The sequence below is a fragment of the Sturnus vulgaris genome, chromosome 5 (assembly GCF_052056855.1).
Source record: "Sturnus vulgaris isolate bStuVul1 chromosome 5, bStuVul1.hap1, whole genome shotgun sequence".
NCBI lineage: Eukaryota > Metazoa > Chordata > Aves > Passeriformes > Sturnidae > Sturnus > Sturnus vulgaris.
In genome coordinates, this window is record NC_142247.1 from 17,551,962 (window position 1) to 17,573,671 (window position 21,710).

At 38.4% G+C, this 21,710-nt stretch overlaps 1 protein-coding gene across 7 annotated transcripts in view; it reads right to left on the reverse strand.

Annotated features, from left to right (window-relative positions):
* Positions 1-21,710, reverse strand: part of OSBPL8 (oxysterol binding protein like 8) — a 79,998-nt gene that overhangs the window by 43,403 nt on the left and 14,885 nt on the right. For 3 of the 7 annotated variants that reach the window (XM_088164967.1, XM_014891941.2, XM_014891938.2), the window contains exons 2-3: positions 7,975-8,074; positions 2,674-2,710 (exon numbers count right to left, since the gene is read on the reverse strand). Coding sequence is in view for 2 of the 7 variants with exons in the window: in XM_014891941.2 (XP_014747427.2) it covers positions 2,674-2,710; positions 7,975-8,016 (79 nt within the window). In the remaining 5 variants the exon portion in view is untranslated. Of the gene's footprint in view, positions 1-2,673; positions 2,711-7,974; positions 8,077-21,710 lie in introns of those variants that run through there. The other 4 variants (XM_014891944.2, XM_088164968.1, XM_088164971.1 and 1 more) reach the window with 2 other exon arrangements.

A 21,710-nucleotide genomic window follows, 5' to 3' on the forward strand; every position in this document is an offset into this window, starting at 1 on the left:
CATCTACCTGAAAGATAGCTTCTCCCACATAACAAGTGACAGGACAAGAGCAAACAACCTCAATTTGCAGCATGAGAGGTTTAGATTGGATATTAGAAAAATTTCTTCACCACGAGGCTTCTCAAGCATTGTAAGAGGCTGCCCAGGGAAGTGTCACCAATCCTGGAGGTATTTAAAAGATGTATAGATGTAGCACTTGGGGACATGGTTTAGTGGTGGACTCAGGAATGCTGGGTTAACAGTTGGACTTGATGATTCTTAAATGTGTTTTCCATTCTAAATGATTCTATGAAGAATGCAAAGATTGCAGTACACCCACCTGTATTATTTTTCAACATCAGATAAGCTCTGCACAAACTATACTCTTTGTGAACTGCTGCTGAGGAAAAATATGTGACGAAATGGACAAGGGAGGCAACGAGCTCATTTTACCAGTTCAGAATTCAAGTCTATCAGTGCCAGAAGGCTAATATTTCAAAGTACTATCTGATTTTGCTCTTCTTGTTGTACCAGACTAGCTGTTTATTGTTCTGCAATTAGAAAGTAAGGAAAGAGGGCAGCAGGGCAGTTACTGAAGTCTTGGGAAGGGCCTGTGCCTTGTATAGTACAGTCTTGTATGTGAAGACAAAAGGGGTCTTGTATGTGAAAATAAAAGAGGGGTAAGAAAACAGGTGTTTCACAGGTTTGCACAAAATGGGCTGCTGCAAGGAGAGTGAGCTGTACTTGTTTTAAAGATTTAAGGTGTACAGTGCACTGAAGGAGGACCAACTTTCAGCCAACTAGCTGAAAACTCCTTTGGATGAGCCGCTGGCCACTTAGCTTTTGCAGGGATGGGATTTCTCAGCCTACTGTGCTCTACAGGTGCCCCCACCAGCCCCTGTGCCACCACAGCAGCTGACACCATGGGCTGCACAGCAGGAGCTGCACTAGCAACCCTCTCCTGAGTAACCTGTGCAGAAGGCTTGTTTGTGAATGGGCAGCATGCAGCACTGCTAACTCTTTTTTCAGCTTTAAGCTTTGGGAATTCCAAAGGTTTCTTTAAGCTGTCACACTGCAATAATCTCTCAGGCAGTAGCTGCCAGTAACCCGGAGCAATGGGTAATGTAAGCAAGCTCTGCACACGAGTGTTGCTAAAGCATGAGCTACATTCAGCAATGGTGACTCAGTCATACTAACGGGACTACAAGCTTCAAGCTCACTGTAAAATTCATATTCCTTCATTAGGAGTCAATCAGGTCCTGCAACAACTCCTAGAACCATCAGAAAAATTCTGTCTGGTAGGAAAAGAGCCTATGTATCACCTAATATAGAATACCATGTGGCAAGCACTTCACATGCCTGGGGATTCAAGGTGAACTTCTTAAACCAAGTGAGTTTTTGAGACATTCCATCTATAAAACTGAAGAATGATTGGCAGTAGAGTTTTTAAATCTCCTTTTTATACAAAGCATCATAAAAGTACTAAACAAATGGAAATAAATCAGTTAAGAACATAACTATTTATCCACACCATAGCAGCCACTAGGAGGAAATTGTCCCCCCTCCTGCAAAATGCCTCATCCTAATGCTCAGATGTTTGCTCTGAGGTGAGGGAGAAGACAAAGCATTATTTTAGAGAAGAAACAACAAGTAGTAAATATCAAAACCTCCTTGTGACTCTTTAGAGGCTGTTGAGAGTTGAGAATACATTGTTTATGTTCATCATACTGGTCATCAAATTACTAATATACCGGTTTGTCAGTAAAATTCGTACCTTAGAAGAAACATAAATTGGGGTCTTTACAGCCAATTTATTTCAGGTAAACCTATAAAAAAAATCTTAAGTGTCAGATTCCCACTTCTGTTTCTATAATGAGCCTGTGAAAGAGCCTACACCATTGAAAATAGCATAAAGATATCATATACAGGGAGAGGTTTATTACAATTCAATTCAACATTGTTTCTTAATGTCGATAATAAGCCATATCAGCTAAAACTACAGCTTCTGCACAGATTTCTTATAGAAAAAAGAAACAATTTGTGCCTGCACCTTTCTTCTTCCCACATACACAAACTCTTAATCCCAGGCAAAACTACTCTGCCAATCATACTAATGCCCACAAACCAATGGCACCAGTAAGTCTTTCTTTGGCTGTGTGTAAGCACATACATACATACATCTGAAGTTTTCCCCAGCACCTCACTAGATCCAGTCCTGAAGAACTACAGCACATATACATCTGTTCAATTCTGAATATGTAAAATTATTGAAATTACGTGAATCACACATAGCACTAGAAATTCACAATCTCAAAAGTAAAAAACTGTTTCTGAACCATTATTTCCTTTTCTTTATTATCTACACTACAAGAGCATTTCAAAGCTTCATTTCTAACTGACAAAAATAGCTTTTTCTCTTAAAGATAAAAAACATAAATGATGTTTTTTCCTGGCCATGACTAGGAGAGGTGAAGAATAAACTTGTCCCAGTAAAAAATAAAGGCTTCAGTAGGGAAACATTTGGATGAGTGGTATGCCAGGGAAAATACTTTTCCAACAGCAAATTTTCATCACACTTCTCAATTATGATACAGAAGAAAACCTAGTATTTATCCCAGTAACTATATGCAAAGATACATGCTAACCACTATGAACATATGTGCAAACATAACGTAGGAGAGAGGAGTCACTTACTTGATGGTCCAGGAGAGTCACTGTTCTCACCATGATGCTGTGTACACATACAATTGAGGAATGAAGAACAGCAAACATAAAAATCCAGGCCAGGAAGAAGCAAATGCACAAAAAGCAGCAGCAGCAGCGGGAAAGAAGGACAATGAAAACAGTGTTAGTTCATAACTAAAATACAACATGCACCTCAATGCCAAAGGCAAGACCTCAAGAGACTCCACAGCTCAGAAAAGTTGAAGCAACAAATCTGACAAATATGCTTATAGAAAAGCCATTATTAGAAGCCATCATTAGTAAACAGCAACTGCCTCAACCACTTCTGGGTGGAAATTCTCCAGCAGCAATTTAGTCCTTGTATGACAGCATTTTTTAAAAGAAATTTTAAGCTGGAGTGGTTTCAAAAGACTGAAGCCCTCAAGAAAGCTGAAACAACACAAAATGTTTCCAAAACCACTCCACTTTCAGAAAAGTGTTTTGGAAGAGAAAAAATACCTTTAAAGCCATAAGTAATGTGCAAGCACCTACTAATGCTAGATCCAAGCCTAACTGCTTTTGCGTACAAACACAAACTTAAAAGCCACAGATTCAGCTCATCTACAAACACAGATAACATTTGAAATTGCTTAGGATGCAAGACAAACAGCAGTTTTAAATTTAAGAGGATATTTTATATCTAAGTATTTCCATAGAGCCATAAAATTTCTCTCCCACTGAATGCATCAAATACAGGCAATAAAGGATTGCCTTTCTGATATTTGATCTGGAATCTTTTTAAAATCCTTGCTAACCAAGACCACAATCAAGGCTAAGATCCCATTGTGCTCAGCCACGTACAGATAAAAGGCAAATTCCACTTATATCTTTAAGGATTTATAACTTTTGAAATCTGTGAACAATAGAAATGGAGAAAATAAGAACACTGATCAGCATGAACATTTCCTCCTTAAAAATAAAATAAATCTAAACATGACATATCTTCTAAATCCCAAATAAAAAACTTGCACTCCAAAAAGTAGAGAAATCCTTGCTCTGCTTTAAAGAGGATTCAATCTTGCCTCTCTTATCAGGACTTAACAGCAGGAAATGTAAAAAAGAAAAATCATAATCAAAATCTTTGCAAGCAGAAATCTTGTCTTGCACTCCTGACCTCAAAATACTGATTTTTTTTTTTAATCCCTCACATCTGCCTAAACGTGTTAAATTTTAAATTGACAGTGCAATGTGCAAATGGGAAGTACTGCAATGAATATATAGCAATTGCAGTACACATCATTGGAAAGGTGAGGGAACCCTTCTTTCATAATTCTCCACTTTCTGGAACAGGACCTTACTGAACAGGGAAAACTGAAATAAAATATAAGCACAGTCGGCAAATAAACTTCTATTCCTGCTAGAGACTAAATTCAGGTCCAAGAGGGAAACTCATGAACTTACCAGACAGGTTTGGGTAGTAGTATATGAAATGCATTCAAGAATTCAATGGTTTTCAAGGCAAAGTGTTTATTCTTAATGTACAGATAACATACAGCAGACTAGGAAACAGTTTATGTTCAGACTGGAACTGTCCTACCCTATGCTGATTTTAGATTCAAGAGAATAGTGGCTGACAAGAAAACAAGAAGCCTGCAGAAGCTGTACAGAGATCCAGCAACTGACTGAGGGACTGGGAGCATCGCTATTCAGCACTGGGCTGCTTTATTGTCACTGGGAGTTGGAATGCAAGAAACAGAACTGGAGAAATACACTGTAAACAGACACACAGCATCAGAGGTACCCGAGACTCAGCCAGATGCTCACTGGCAGTGTGTTACTCACATGTGGAAGAAATAAGAGTGAAAAGGCACCGCAGCAGGTCCTGTCTCACTGCCTGCCCCACAAGCAGCCCTGGCCAAGATACAACATGACACCAGAGAGCAGGGCAACCTGTCACCCGAGATGATGATGCAGGGGCTTTTCATGTAAATATTTTAGCATTGCATGGTTAATCCTATGAACTGGTACAAACAGCTCCTATGCCAGAGGCTGAAACACAAGCCTGTCTAACTCTGTCCTTGATCTTCTGTTTAACTGGCATTCTGTTTACACACCAAACTCCTTCTGTTGCTGATCAACTCCCTCTCTTCATCACAGGTATTTGAGTCTGTGCATTTACCTAAAACCTGCAGAATATATATTTCTAAACTTTGGTGTAAGACATTAAGGTACTGAAATGAAACTATTTTGGCCAAAAAGACCTTTTCATTTTCCAATGGCCTACTGCACCTCTATCATCTGCAATTCATATCACTGTAGACTGGGGTTCCAAACAAGTAAGGGAGCAAAACATGACCGTTTTACTACTTCAGGGCTTTCTCTGAAAGGAAAGCTCTCAGGACATTCCTGTCCATCACCACCCACAACTCTTATTCTAAATATACAAAATTATGAGAAACATACACATATTCCCAGAGGCTACCCTTATTATATAATTGATGACTTGATTACGGATTACAGAACAAGTCTTTTGACAGTTCTCAACACTGTGTCATCAATTTAATTTCTACAGAGGCACAATTTCTCTAAAATGTTGCTGCCAAAGAAGATGAAGCCTAGTCCTCCTCCCAGTAAAGTTTTCGACTAAGACTTAGAAGCAAAACCAGCAATATAAATTCAGCAAAATAAAGCACCACATGAGACAGAAGATATAATTGTTTGCACACAAAGGCAGCTCACGTGCTTCAAAAAAGCATTATTTTTATATATTCATTTCTCAGAAATAAAGTTTACAACAACTGCTACTAAATTTTAAGTTGTATCTGCCAAGTTCTTCTTAAAAACAAAATCCTTTTCCTGTTGAATATTAGGGTAAAAGCAAAAGCATATGTCATGCTAGCATGTCTGAATCTCGTATTACAAAAGTTTTCTCAAAACAATAGTTTACAATCAAAATATACAGCTAAATTTTAATTTAAATGAACATTCTAAAACCAAGTTTGAGTTTTCACTTTGCTGAAGAAAGACTTTCCCTAAAGGTAGTCTCTGATACGTGTAAACCATTAAAATGAATCCAGTTAGATTTAAATTCAGGACCACTGACTCAACCTACAAATCTGATCAATAAAAAGGACCTCTATTCAGTGCTTCAAGGAAAATAGGTACTTTTATATCTGTTGATGTATTAAGTAGCAAGGACTGACACTGGCTGTACAAGTTATATCACAGGCAAAATATTTAATATGTGTCTTAGCGAAAATTAGAAGTGACTAAAAATGACAGGAAAAAATGTATTTCAAAAAAGAATGGTTTATACCATATGTTTCCATGTAATGTTCTAAGTTCTGGGACAGTGAGACTTGATTAAATTATTTCATAGAAAAGTAGGCAAAAACTGTTCTCAAACAAGAACTCGAAGCATCTATTATTTCACACTGTTTTGATGGTGCCAGACTACAGAAATAGTTTGCTGAGCTGTCACAGCCTTTATCTTCAAATTTATATTCAGTACATATCAACCTAATTGTTAGGAAGAGCACTTAATATAAGACTTTTCTCTGTACACTGATTCTGGAAAGAGCACAGCATTAAGGTCTGTGATCTCCTCATCTCTTGTTCTTTTACAAGCAAGCCAAAAAAGCAAAGTAGAAAGCTGACAAAAAAGGTTTTTTTCAGATACCTCCTAGAAACATCCCAAAGGACTTAAAAGTGGAGAAAAGAGGTGATCAGTATTCCTCATGCACATTGCAACACATGTATTTCATGAATTTTATCATGACAATGATAAACTTTAAAAAAAAAACCCCAAACAAACAGATTGCACCTCAAAGTCTGGAATACTGAAAAATTTTAAACATGATTTCAAAAAATTTAGATTTCTGGGAAGTGTCAGGATTTGCATTGACTAAAGGTCTTCAAAACTACTGGATCAATCTCAATGGTACGGTATGGTCAATACATATGGTATTTTTAATATTTAATTTTCACTTTTTTTTTACTATGATATACACTAGGCTGTATATTAGACTACCAAATAAGCCTTCAAAAACGTTTTTAGCACCTGTAGTGCAACATACAAAACTTGACACTGTAACTGCAATTCAGACAGGCAATTACTCCACTGGCTGAGTCTTTGATAAGAAATGCTTAGAGTACCCTATAACAATATATCATCAGTTAAAAGAAAATTATTCTAAGATGACATTTCAGAAACACATAGGATGAAAGGCAATCTATCCTTACACTTAGAATTCTTCTAAAGGAGTCTTGGTAAAACAGAGACTCATTTTCAGGAACCTTCTTAAGATCATGCTGTTCTGAAGGCATGTCACAAAAAGAAAAGTAGCACATTTTATGTTGCTTTGAAATGTTTTGTAAACTCGTACTTTTTAATATATTTTGAGGAAACAAGGAGCATAGCAACTGAACCAACAGCATTTTTTTTAGAAATGAAACTACCCTACTGCACAGTTGATAATTGATACTCATAGCATGCTGAATCTGGGATATAAATGCACAGGCCACACAGCAAACAAATTAAACTGTTTTGCAATGCATTAGGAAAATTTTTGGCTTTTTTTTTGTAATGAATTAATTATCTCCAAACTCACCAATTAAGATAAAAACAGTAATAAAACACTTGACCAAATTAGTAGCTCCATGTAGTAGCTAACTATCACAAATAAAGTTTGTCAGTAATGAGGTGCTAAATTTGACCTTCACCTCAGTTACAGAAAAACATATCCTATTTTGCCTTTGGGAGGTAGTGCTTTGGAAACTAAAAACATTTCCTGCTTCAGCTATTGAAGTGCTTCTACATGACACAGCTTGTGGCAAAACCAAACTCTTACATAATTTCAACATTTATGATAATGATGAAGCACAATAGTACCCACTAGCCTTTCCTGTTTTTAAATTGTGCTTAGAAAGAGTTTCACTGCCTCAAAAATTTTATAATCAGTGCAGATTATCAACTCTTATACCATAATTATCACTCCTATCTTCTCTGCTCCTCATTCCACCAAGAACTACATTATTTTTTCTATTGTCCATAGTCACTAACTAGCAAAGTGCCAATTAGACAGAGAAATACCTTCTTCCTTCGGGACTGAGACAAAATCTAAAAATCAAATCCAAAATTCGAAAGTATTCTGACATTCAGCCCTCCTGCCAGAAGAATCTAGTAAATGATACATGACAGTACATGATATTCTAAATGCATTCACCAGAAAAGTATAAATTCAAATCCAAAGTGAACAGATTCAAGTCATTTAACCCTCTCCCTGCAAAAGCATCTTCACATTCATCTCATTACCCACTTAAGTTACTCACTGAATTTCTATCCAGTTCCGAATCAACAGGAATGTTCTCCATGTTGAAAGGGCCTGTTCTCTGTATCAGTTAGAGTTCTTCCATCCTGCTACTCGAGATCCTGGAGAGGAAAAGAAAAATAAAATAATGTAATTCCACGGACTGAAATCCAGTAGAGAGCTACGTTTTCTCTTTCCTCCTTTTTAAGAGGCTAAATAGTCTTATACGGTAACCCCTGCGTTTGACAGGACCGTGCAAAACATGAACATTTACCCCAAAGAAATCAATTTATATGAGAGAACAGTTCCAGCTAAAATGGCCAAAACAAAAACTACTCACAGAGGCAAGCACTTACTTCTACAAATAAGGAAGAGTTATGCAAAAACAAGAAAGCCACAGGTTTTGCCCTGTATTTCCCGTTGTTCCAGAGTTCCCAGCAGCACACCGCTCCCACCCCACAGACACATGCACACCAGCTGTTTGGGTACAAAACAAAGCTATCCTGGGGCAGCCAGAGTTGAGGGCTTCCCAGCATAACTCTAGAAACAGCCATGTATTGCTTTGTGGAACCAAAACACAGAAATGAAATAGGACGTGCAAGCCAGGACCTTCTGTGGCACAGCGGGCCACTCAGCTGGGGGTCACCACACACAGACAGAAAGCAATGCCTCATTCTCTAAGCATTTCCTATTTCGTATTTTTTTTTGCAAGAGAATGAAACCTACAATGAATCTTAGTATTCACAGCATATTTAAAGTCATTCGTGAGACAAGCACACACCCTGGAATCAAGCAAAACTTGGTGGAAAAAAAGTGCTTTAACCATTGATTTGTTAAGCAAGTTTCAGGAGAGGTGCAGATCAAACTGGGATGCCTATTGAGATGTCCAGCTACAGCCCATCCCTCTCGCTCTCCAAGACCTCCATCAAACAAGACAGCAGTGGGTGAGGAGGCTGTGTGCTTACCTGTTCAAAACAGCAGAGTCAGTATCGTGCAGGGACAAAACCCTGTGGTCCCACCCTCCACAAAGCTGCACTCACTCTGCCCTTCCCACCAGCCACAACAAACGTTTGATCAGAGAATTAGTCCGAGGACAATTTTCTTCTTTCCTTTTGTCTTGGGTGGGGTGAAGAGGCAGGAAGCAGCTAAATTACAAACTCAACTGCTAAACCGACACTTGTGCAACAGCATATTGTGCTTAATCTATGCATCAAGCTAATGGAAAGTTTTAGTAAAAGAAGGTGAAGTGAAGAGAGAAGGGTAAGGTGGGAATACACATCACAGTCCCTCCAGGGAACCTGAGGAACATCCTGAATGCAGGAGGATGGGAAAAGGGCAAACAGATAATCAGAATATACAGGATCTTCTGGTTCAAGGTCTGTCTCAGGAAACAGACACTCATGAAAACAAATCTCACTAAAAAGAATAACCATTTATTCAACTGCTTTCCATGTTTTATTATAATTGGTTTTTGGTTTTGTATTATGTAAAGCAAGTTAGAATTTTCCTTCAGGAAAAAATATTCAGTATTAATACACTCTCGCTAATTACCCTAACATATGCCAGTAAACCACAAAAGGAACCATTAAAAACAGTTTAACAAAACAACTGCGTGCTAAAAAAATTGCAAAGTTAAAAGTTTTCTATGACTTAGTCCAATGAACTGAGGAGGACCTTGCTCAAGCACCTGAGTGATTAATTGAGGTGGCACATAACTGGAAAGCATGGCTAGATGTATTCATGTAAATTAGAAATAGTAGGCATCTGAAAGGAGATAATCAAGCTATTAATTTGCATTTAATAAAAGGAAAGATGCCATTACCACAGAAAAGGAATCCACCCTAAAGCTCTATTTCCCAGAGCAGCAGACACTTCGACCCTTACCTTCCACACCCAAACAGGAGATGCAGAACTAGGGGATGATTTTTGATGTCTGTTCCTTATCTCTCCCCCACATACCCATTTTAGGTTCTCTTATTAGCAGGAAATTCAGCAACACCAGACTGCATGCATATTCAATTTGCAGAAACACTAAACTCTTTTAAATAGGATGAAAAATGAGTGGCATTACAAACAAATGCGAGCACTGGTTTTAAAAAAGTTTTTCAGCTTTTTTTGGTTACACAAACTTGTAACCATACTCAAGTTACCTGAACAGGTATTTGCTGACAGGAACATTCAGCCTAAAACACTTTTAACCCCTTTTTATATTTAACATTTTTTAACTTTAAATTTTTATTGTCAATGCTCCCGGTGTATTCTGCTCCTCCATCTGTTCACATAACTACAACCTTCCTTATGTTAGTCTCAAGAGCAGCACCATCAGACAGGTACCCTCAGGTCTAATTCTTAGCATTCATGATCATTTGTGGTCCCAAAGACTCCTAATCCAGCACGCTCCCAAAGGCTACAGAGAAGTTTTCTGGATAAAGGAAGGAAAAAATTCTATCTGCTCATGTTTAAACAGTAAAGCAGGTGCAGAAATGGTTAAGAACTACCTTCCCCCAAGCTGTTTAGCTTATGAGTAGATAGCCAGCTTGCCTTATTTTTCTTGGCAAAATGAAGGCTGAAAGTGAACAATATTGCTTCTGTTAAATGCCAAAATAAATACAAAGGAAGGAAAAGGGCTCTCTCAGCAAAAGGATATTGCCAAAGAGTCAAGTAAGTATGAAACTGGAGAACAGATTTATTTTGAAAATTACAGAATGCTTCTAACCATCTGAGCCCCAAGGCTTTGAAATAATTTTCCAACCAACGTAGGGAAGGGGAATTTTCTTATTTGCAAATGCAGTGAGGTTATTATGAAGGGTGCTTCCACAAGCAAGCAAGCTCTATTCTACTTTAGCTAATCCAATAATTAAATTTGAAGATACAACCCCAAACGTATCATTTTATTGATTTGGAGGGGGTTTTTTAGCTTTTGGGGAATGTTCATGACATGCTTTTGCTGCTCTCTGTTATATTAAGAAGTTTAGTCAGCTTGAGGTTTTAATTAACAAATGCTCCTTCACAATCTTAATTCTTAAAAGCTTAAGTATTCAGGAGGGCACACACAAAGTGAAATTATTTGAAAATAACTCCATAATGGCATCCAGCTAGTCAGCTATTTTTCCTTTACAGACAATGGATACAATCAGGCACTCATAAAGCTATATTACTTACTTTAAAGCTCTGTACCAATTGGACAAATGCTGCCACAAAATAAGCTCCTTCTCTCCAACTGCCAAGAAGGTTGAACAAGTGAAAAACATGTTTTTAAAGCAGAAGGGAAATGTTCTCCTCTTATCACACAATCCATAACCTGTCCTGTTAACACCTGTGGTGCATCTTATTTTTGCTGATGACACCAAACTGTGTGGTGCAGCTGGCAAGCTGAAGGGAAGGGGTGCCACACTTCAGAGTTGGGTCTGTGTGAACCCCAGGGTTTCAGTTCAACAAGGCCAGGTGCAAGGTCCCCAGGACAAATACTTGAAAGCACAAATACCCAAGGCTGGGTGGAGAATGGGATGAGAACAGTCCTGAGGAAAAGGAATTGGGGATACTGGTGGATAAAAACTAGACATGACCTGGCAACATGTGTTTGCAGCTCAGAAAGCCAACTCTATCCTGGGCTGTATCAAAAGAAGCATGGTTAGCAGGTCAGTCCACCAGGCCATTCACAGATCTACTCCACTTTCGCAGTGTTTATATTTGATATCAGGTATTAGAAAGAAATTCTTTACTGTGAGGGTGGTGAGACACTGGAACAGCCTGCCCAGAGCAGCTGTGGATGCCACATGCCTGGAAGTGCTCCAGGCCAGGTTGGATGGGGCTTTGAGCAACCTGGTCTACTGGAAGGTATCCCTGCTCATGACAGGGAGATTGGAGCTAGATCATTTTCAGGGTCCTTTCCAACCCAAACCATTCTGTGGTTCCATGGTTTTAACAGATTGCTTCAGCTGTTGGTAGTTTTTCTAACAATTTTCAGTTTTTTCTAACGAATTTCAGTTCATTGCATCTTGAGAACAGGAAAATCCTCCTTAGGCTCCCACAGAAGGAAAGAAAAGTATGCATCAGTGAAAGCTACTACTCTGCATGAACAGGATCTTTTCTATCTATCTACACATGCAGGCTGAAAAGTCCTACGGGAACTCAAGACGACAATTCCCACCCATAATAAAAAAACTTCAAAAGCCATAAAATGGATGTCTCAGTACTGTACTGTTACCCAATATTCTCATAGATATAGTTACACAGACCACAGATCAAAAGCAGCACAACTTAGGTGCCCTGGCCAGGAGAGAAACTCTGGCAGCAAGCTTTTGTTCAGTCCTATAAAGATCAGTGGATATGGCAGTGTTCTGCATTGACTTACATATTCTCTATGTTAACCAGATTACATAATGTTTTATTGCAGGGTATGTTTAACTAAACAAAGGGGTTACTAGGAAATGAAAGGCTCTTTTTCTGCCAGCACAACAAGAGCTCATCACCAAACATACTTGCTCCAGGCACAAGAGAGTTTAGCCCTGACACTATGCCAGTAATACCAGTACACCCTATTGGTGGTATAACATTAAATCATAATTCAATTCACAAAAGGACTCTTCCTCTCCTTCTCCCACAGTGGGTTAGCTTCAGTTCCAACACTTCACTAAATCTGGAGAGTTTCATCAAGAGTCTCCACTGTCTCCACACAAATACCTAAATTTCAGCCAAGGTGTAGCCACAAAGTGCAAGTGGTAGAGATGATCCCCGAATCTAATATATTTTCTTTTTAGTCAATAGACCAAGTTACTTGAACACCTGTATATTGTACTACACAGACAGGTTTTAGCTTTCTCCCTAAGGACTATCACCTACAGTCATTAGATAGGGCACTTGCACTGTGACAGTGTTTTGTGCTCTGTTATAGTATCACAGTACCCTCCTGCACTCCAGCACCAAACCTGCCACTGGGCTGCCTGGTGAAATGGCTGCTGCCTTCTGACCCAGCCTTTCCAGAGGGCAAGTGTTCTCCTGGGATCTGACCTCCGAATTGACCTAAGCTCTGCTGGATGCCTGCCTTCTTTCCCTAAAGCCTAAAAGAAGCAGAAGCATTTAAACTGCCTGAGATGAGTATCAGATAAGAATATACTGTAATTTTTTTTTTAAAATGACACAAGTATAATAATACATTGACTTTAAAGATGAATGTAGCAGCAAGCCAAGGCAAGGCACACCAGGAAAAAAGAAAACTAGTTGTTTACACTGAGGTCAAGAAGGGTAAAAATTCACCTAGGTCCTTGCTGGAAAGCAGTAATGACAGTACCAAAGAAATGCTATTTCACAGGAATCAGAAAATGGTTGAGGTAGGAAAAGACCTCTGAAAGTCATCTTGCCCAAGCCCCCTTTTGCAAAAAGATGTCTAGACAGCTTTTGAATATCTATCTCCAAGGATTAAGACTACATAAACCCCCTGACCAACCTGTGCCAGGGCTTGGTCACCTTTCAAGTCAAAAAGCGATCTTGATGTTGGGATGGAACTTCCCGTGTTTCCTGTTCATGCCCATTGCCTCTTGCATCATCACTGAGCACCACTGGAAAGAACCTGTATCTGTCACCTTTACACCCTCCCTTTGTGTATTTATACACACTGATGAGTTCCCCCTACACCTTCTCTTCTCCAGGCTAAAGAGCCAGCTCTTTTGGCCTTTCCTCACACAAGAGATGATCCAGGCCTTTGATCATCTTCACAGCCCTTCACTGGACTCTCTCCAGTACATCCACATCCCTCTTGTACTCAGGAGCCCTGAACTGTACCTAACACCCCAGATATGAACTCAACAGTGCTGAGTAGAGAGGAAGGATCACCATTCTCAACCTGCTGGCAATGCTTTGTCTAAAGCATTCAGGAATACCATGCATCTTCTATGGCAAGGGCATGTTACTGACTCATGTTCAACTATCTGTCAGGATAACCAGGTGAACTCCAGGTAAGCAGTTCTATAAGGTCCACAAAGAAGTTTAAGGTAATACTCTTGACAAAGGTATCTAAATGCTAAAACAAACCAAAAAGAAGTTCCCTAGATATTAAGAGCTAACTGTAACAGTTATAGCTACCTCTAAATCCTTAGAGGTATAGGATCAGCTTTAAGAGATTAAAGGAAATCTATATCCTAAATCTAACTAGGGTGATCAAATCAAAGCTCTCAAAAAATCTAAGTGTCTTTCAGGCTGTCATATGACTGCTGAAGGCACTTCCACTTTGCTCCATGAGCAGCAATAGCACAGAAGGTAATAGAGATAACATGTCTTACTCTGAAGGCTGTTTGAATACAGTGCACCAGAGGAAGAGCACAAGGCCACAGATCATCTTTCTCAGCTAAGTCTGCACGCCAGGTGCACTCCATTATCAAGCTACAGATCAGGCCAGCCTCCTGCACATGACACAGTGCCACTGCATGCCAAGTACCCCGTGTTTGCTGAGTTCCAAGAAAGCAGGAACTGAAGCAGATTTACTGGTAAAAATGGAGGAGGGGAAACAGGATCAAAAAAATCAGCAAAAGATATGGTAAACAAAGCAATCACAACTTTTTCTCAACTCTCAAACTAAGAATCTTACCCTAACAAGAACTCAGAAGAACTAGGAAGTGGTTGTATTCTTCAATTCTAGAAGAGATATCTTAGAGTTGTGTAAATCTCTAAGTTCAATTCCTTTTACTGTGAAGTCAGTACAAACAGGAGAGCTTGACAAAATCAGTAATTGTATAGAAGTCATAGATGACAATCTGCATAGTTACATTAATCCTGAATTGCAATATTTGGATACTCAAAAGCCTGCTACAAGTGTAAACACACCAGAATCAACAACTGCCTCAAGTTCCCCAAGTACACTGTGATCACTTAATGCTATCAGCCACCAAATGTACCCTTATGAAACACTTCCTTCCATCCTGAGTTTCATCACCTGTCTTCTCATTTCCTGAATAAACAGTCCACATGCAGAGCGAGCTGTTTCCTCTGTTTCTGTATTGCTATTTTCAGAAGAGAAAAAAATATCAAATAACAAACCAGCAAAAAACCCCAGGAAAGTTGAAATGTTTCAGAACAGGACTTGAAAACATCTCTCATCTGGAAAAAAACTGGCATAGTCTAGATACTTCAGCTATCTTTTGAGAGAGTTAGATGGCAACAAAGGCCAAGGAAAGCATAAACTTCTGAATGCCCACTGCAACTTTAATAATTACTACCTTAAACTGGGTTCCACAAACAAAACTTGTCCCGAAAAGAATGAAAGAGTACAGAATATATGGAAAGAGTCACCTACAGGCACTAAATCCCAACATTCTCTCTAAAAGCTCGAGTTCCTAGGGTTATGGTGCCCTTTGGCCATTGAAATATGCTTCAAAGCTCCCAAACTTATCCCACCCAGTCTTCATGGTATGTATTCTGCAAGACCGTTCCATGACTTCAAGACTTGGTCTTAATGGTAAAAATGTCTTTCTTCTCTTAAAGGTATGTAGTTACCTGCAGCATTATACATTTCGCCTCCATGAGCCATTATTACCTAGGGCTCAGGCTAACTTTGAGGCAATAAGAGAGGCAATAAACCATGGATTTTGTTCATTTAAGAGAGAGAACCTATAAAGCTTCATATTTTTTGTTTGTTTCATTGTGAAGTAGGGAAAGAAGATTTATTCAAACCTTACAAAACCAAATCGAGCATTTTATTTTCACGTACACTTTTTTTGTTACTTTTCTGCAGTACTAAGCAGCAGAATAACTAAGTGGGCAGCATACACAACCTTAATATGAGGTTAAATTGGCCAATGACAGTCTTGCTTTTGAAGAAAAATAGATGGACTAAAACTAAGTGGTTAGAGACATTGCAAACTAAATTCCTTTCAGAACTCCACCCTGAGATTTTCTTCCACATCTGTAAAGTTACTACTAATAGTCTCTCACATGGTCTTTCTCATCTCCCATTTTGGCAGCTGTATGAAGAGGCAGTGTGACATTCTTATGAGACAGCTGGAAGGGATTAGGAGATTAAAAATCCTCTACACCTGGTCCTTACCACCTCTTTCCCCACTGTGGCTGAGGTTTTTCTGAAATGCCTGTGGACCTTTCTGTGCAGGTGCTCCCTAACCCTCTTCTGTCAAGAATCCCCACTACTGCAACTTATTTTAAAGAGACACTCACAAAATGTGTATAATTTCAACTGAGCTGGGTCACGGGACTTCTGCAGGCCTGGCACCAGAGAGGTAATGAACAGCTGAGAGACACCACTCACCTCCATTCCAGCCATAACAGCCTGGGTAAGCACGGACTGTTTACAGCTACACACTCCCTCAACACCAACTGGAAACTACTTCAGGAAATGAAGGGAATCAAGCCAAGGCAAAAGGAAAAGCAATGTTGTTGTTAGAGGTTTTTCTGAAATGAAAAAGTAGGGTTAGTCAGCAGAGATGTTTCCAGAGACAAGATGGATAGGTGGCAGAACAAATCCTTCTGATGCCGATGCCAAAATGGAATCAGTTGCCCTCCTGAGAGAACAAACAGACCTGGATTTCCCCTGCATGGAACTTTCCAAAACAAAACACAAGACTATGAAAAACATTTTAAGACTATAAGAATGAATTCATTGCGCTGAAAAATCCTCAGAAAGAGTATCTAGAAAGTTTAATACATCAAATGATGAAGCTAAACATTTTAGTTATAATGAGATCATAGATAAGAAATATTTTAAGTCTCATCTGCAGGTCAAGAATACAAGCTACTTCACAAGGAATAGAGTTTCAGAAAGCTATTACGAGAGTATTTATAAACTATTGCAAGTAGTCATACTATTACAGATCAATGAATTATTAACTGCTAGATAAACTATATGTGACTTGGTGAGTACTTTTTACCTATTGCAAATGAAGTAATAAAGTTAGCTTAAACTACCATAAGGTTTCTGTATCTCAGAAGCTGCAGTGATTTTGCTTGGACAAACAGGCAGACAGTTCACTGCCACATCAGATGCTACGGTAGCCAACTTCCTAAATGAACCCACAAGATTTGCCATTAAATGAGTAATATGCCTCTAAAACTGAGCCAGTGCAAAGACCAATTTTCTAATGGTAATTCTAATAGGTTTTTAGTCCTTCCTTTGCACTATGTATTTTGCCACTTCTGAGAACTGAAAAGAATGCCCAACCTATTTTCAAAGAGACCTTAGGGCCTCGTTTAAATTTTCAGTTATTGGAAGGACACCCTAAGTGTCAGTTCTCCCAAAGATCTACTAGTACAGAACCATTTTTCTGTACCACGATGGATGTTTCAGCAAAGTAAGAACTGAGATTACCTCTATAATGAGCATCATGAACACACTTCACAGGAACTCAGTTAAGAGAGTAACTATAATTTTAATTTCTGCTCTAAACTGAAATAAATAAAATAGAAAAATCGATTCAAGTTCCAAGATTAAAAATATGAAAGAAGTCTTAGCACAGACAAAAGTTTCAGTTGAGCTGTGTTGGCTGTAATAGAGCTATGTTGTGTGAGAGGTTTCTAAAAACATGGGCTTTCTGCAGGCTTAAATGCGGATATTTCAAACAGGAACCTTATGTTTATTCTCATGTACAATTTAATTTTCTTATTTTAGCAGCAGTGTCTCCTCTTGATATTAAAACAGAGTTGATGACATAATAAATGGCCTTCATTTCCATTTCTTTTGGCAAGTACTAGAAGGTAGTTTACACAAGTTTAAGATACAGGATATCTGTACAAGAGAAGAATTTAAGAACAGAAGGTCAGAGTAGCCTACTGCAATAGGAAAAACCCTAGAAATCCTAACTTGAAGCAGCAGCAGGTTCAAACAGGCAGCAATAGTATCTCGTTTACACATCATGGTTTATTAAAAAGCTTTAGAAAGTCTAATGTAGATTTCCATTGGTTATGCCAGGTTTGTTTTTTTTCACTCTTGCACTAAAGTAAAATGAGCTGATGAACCCAACTTTGCTTTTTAGATGTCAGTGCTATTGTACATGATCACAATTTAGAATCTTCTATAGGTTTTTTGGCAGGATTGGTTTTTTATTTGTTTGTTTATGGTTTGTGGGGATTTTGGGGGGATCCTAGGGAGGAAAAGTTGGGGGTTTTTGGGAGGTTTTTCATTGCTGTTCTGTGGGTTTGTTTTGGTTTTTTAATACGGGAGAAAAAAATATTACAAACACACTTCATATAGGCTTAAGAAGAACTAATGCTTTTAGCACCAAACATCCAAGCTTGTCTTCTGAAGCTATTGAATAATTGCTGATCAACTTTGATTTGGAACTGCTGCAACAATCTTGCATAGCTTTTAGTTTAATAGGCTGAACCAACAATACTTAAACAATATAACCTGATCCACAGGAACTGTACAATATTATTGCATTGCAGACTTTCAAGTGACCTAATAACAAACCTCTTGTTTACCATTTCTATTTAACAAACTACAAGCTCCTCTATGACATTTCTTTGGGCAATGAGAAACACCTGGCCTGGCACAACAAACAGCTATGGATGAGTTACAAGACTCATCAAGCAACAACTTACCTGCAATTCACAGCCCTCAGAAATCAGGTCAGTATCACTGTCTAATGTAAGTAAGGACACTGCTCACACTATTTGCAAGAAAGAAGCAACTTACATAAAAATTAGTTTTGACAGATGAAAATAGAAGTCAAGCCTTTCACAGATCCAAGCCAGCCCTCAAGAACAGAAATTAAACATATTTGTTCCCAAAGCAACCCTGTTTCTGAAGAGCAGAATGCTTTTTGCTCCCAGTACTGCAAGGAGACACTAAGACTTTTCATAGCAAGAACCATATATTATGAGGGTATTTTTAATGTTCTGTTTCAGAGACCAATATAGAAGATACTATTTTTTCTGCTTCAGTCAATTGAGAACATGTTTTGGTTGGGATAAAGGGTTCTGTTCCTTGACAACCAGGGAGTGGTGGTAGCACGACAGGAAAACAAAGCCTTGACATTTCCTTGGAAGTTCTTTGAAATACTTTGGAGAAGAAAACAAAGAGAGAAAAAAAATTACATCCCAGGCAAAGCATTACTCTGTTCAAGGCTAAACAAATACTTAATGGACAAGGAACCTCCTCCTGTTCTTCCACCCAGTCTGCTCAAGTACTGGGAATTCTCTTTCCCATAACATGGCTTAATGGGGTCATGAGATAGCTTGAGCACCTGATTTTAAGTGAGTACAATCCTCTCAGCTGTGGAATCCTTCCCAACACAATCCCATAGGACTGTGAGATAGAAAGTTTTGAATCCTGCCTCCCCACTAACCTCTATCCAGCCCCTCAATAATCAGCTAGTTAAAGGAGGTAGTTAGCAGGCAAGAGCCATCACATAGTTCAGGAATACAGAAGACAGACAGAAATGCTGCGAAGGAGGGATGCAATACTTGTAAGCTCAAAAAAATTCAATTGCTACTTTGACGATAAACAAGAGAAAGAATAATTCCAAGAGAGAATATATTTCTTTTTTGAAAGGAATAAACCTATGTCTTTCCCTTCAACAGCATGACAGTATTCAATATTGTCCCCCAAACCAACAAGAATTATCAGTTAAAAGCATTTTATAATTTACTTTCATATTTAAAATCATATACAATACCAAGATAACACAAGCTTAAGTACCGAGATAATATTAGCATAATGCAACTCAATACCCCCTATCTCTGCCAAAGCAGTTAACTACACCTCCGTGTATAATGTTACACATTTTATTCCCTTGAAGGCAGCTTAACGTGTATTCCAAGTCTAACATGTAGGAAAGAATGAAATACGAATTTACATGCTTCACAGAGTAAATGGAGCCAGGCAGCAATAGCTCAGAAGCTGTAACTGAACAAAAATCCATGTCCCAACCCACCCATAGAGGAGGAGTGTGTTCCTAGGACACATTCCATCTGTGACACTCATTTTCACACACTCCACTGACATGTCAGAAGGAAGAAAACTGCAGGTTTTCCCATTTGGACTCCCTGCAGGAGCTGCTGTAAGAGTGACTGCCAGTACATGTTTCCAACCATGTGCAATGCTAAAAGGGCGATGGGAGGAACCCTGTGTGCTGCACTTTAATCCATTACTAACCGAGTATCCAAAAACATTTGTCACAGATACAAACCAGACAACTTCAGCAGGTACAGAGTAGTTATAACTAGAGTCTTTAACTTTTAAAAGCTATGATTCGTCCAAGAAATCTTAGCATGAACATGTAGGAGAGTAAAAATTCATTGGTTTTGGGGTTTCTTTTCTGAAATTGTAAAGCAAAAGCCTATGTAATACTGATTTTAATGACAGCAACAAGCATGCAGAGCCTGTAATCTCAAAACCAGCTTGGCATTCATAATCTTTCCCGGGAGAAAGGACTTCATTCTTTCATTTTGTAGCCCTCAACAGAATTCAGAGAAGGATGAGCTGTCCTCTTTCTGATGATCGTAACCTGAGAAAAAATACCATATGCCAGTAGTTCTTACTACAGTGGCACATTTTACACTCCCATGACAGCTTCTAGAAAGTCTGTGAAATTCAAAACTTCAGCTTTTTCATATCCAAATTGTCTGCAACAGCCATGGAATATGAAATTAGGGCTTGTAACTCCAGAAGTGCTATTAACTTAATAAAATCCAGATTAAAAGTGAATAGACAGCTAGATATTTCAAAGCCATTTATAAGCACCAAACTATAAAGTAACTGAGACGCCCATCAAAACCACCTAACCAAGATGAGCACACAAACATTCCGGTTACAGCATGAAGCAACAAGCCATTTCCCCCGGAGAGAAAAGCACTATGCCAATACTTCACATACAATGAGAATTGACTGTTCCCAAATGTTGATAAGTATAATTAAACTTCTAACCCTGTCTTTGGCCTTGAACATTAAACCTGAATTCATCTTGAAAACCAATTAAAATGCTAAGCAGTCTGTCTACTTTGGGAGAATAGCATTTAAAAAAAAAAAAAAAAAGCATAGCACAATTGTCCCCTTAGACACCTTCAAGAATCTGTTAGCTGTTTTAGTAAAAATTGCAATTCATAAATAAAACCCATTTTAACAAGAACTGAAAAATTCTTCAGTTCTTCATGATCATGAAACATTTAAGGTTTATGAAGGCAAAACTGAACGTTTAACAGAAAAAAATAGCCACAGAGAAGAAAGATAAAGATGATCTAGGTGAGCTATGAAGTTTGATTTTGACTTTTCATGCTGTCTTGAACAACAGATATTAATGGTACAGTATAGTTCCCATTCAAAGAGCTTAACTTCTCTCTCTCTCTCATTCATTCTGACTTTTAGACTGACTACTGACAGGGAAATCTACTTATAATTTATGTCACCCAACCTGCCATTTTGAAATTAGCAAAACAACCAGACAAGCAGAAGGAACTAGAATTCTCATTTTTCTAACTTATTTCCTACATCATAGATATTTCCTCTTAACAAAAAAAAACCCATGCCTACTTGCTCTGAAATTTAGATGCATATGACCCTGTGATGATCACACTTCTTCTCATAACTTTATTTGTCAACAGAAGGAAAAGCAGGTAAAGTGATTTCTGATTCTCTAGTGAATCTGAGCTGATGAGTACCATTTTATAGTTACTACGTAGTTTTAACATCTTTTTTTTTTTTTTCTGGTGATATATTCCAGTATTATATTTTAGTATAACTTCATTCACTATTGAAGTAGTCCTTCCCCATTTTTAGAATTTATTTTTAAATAAACATAATATATCTGCTTAGCAGGC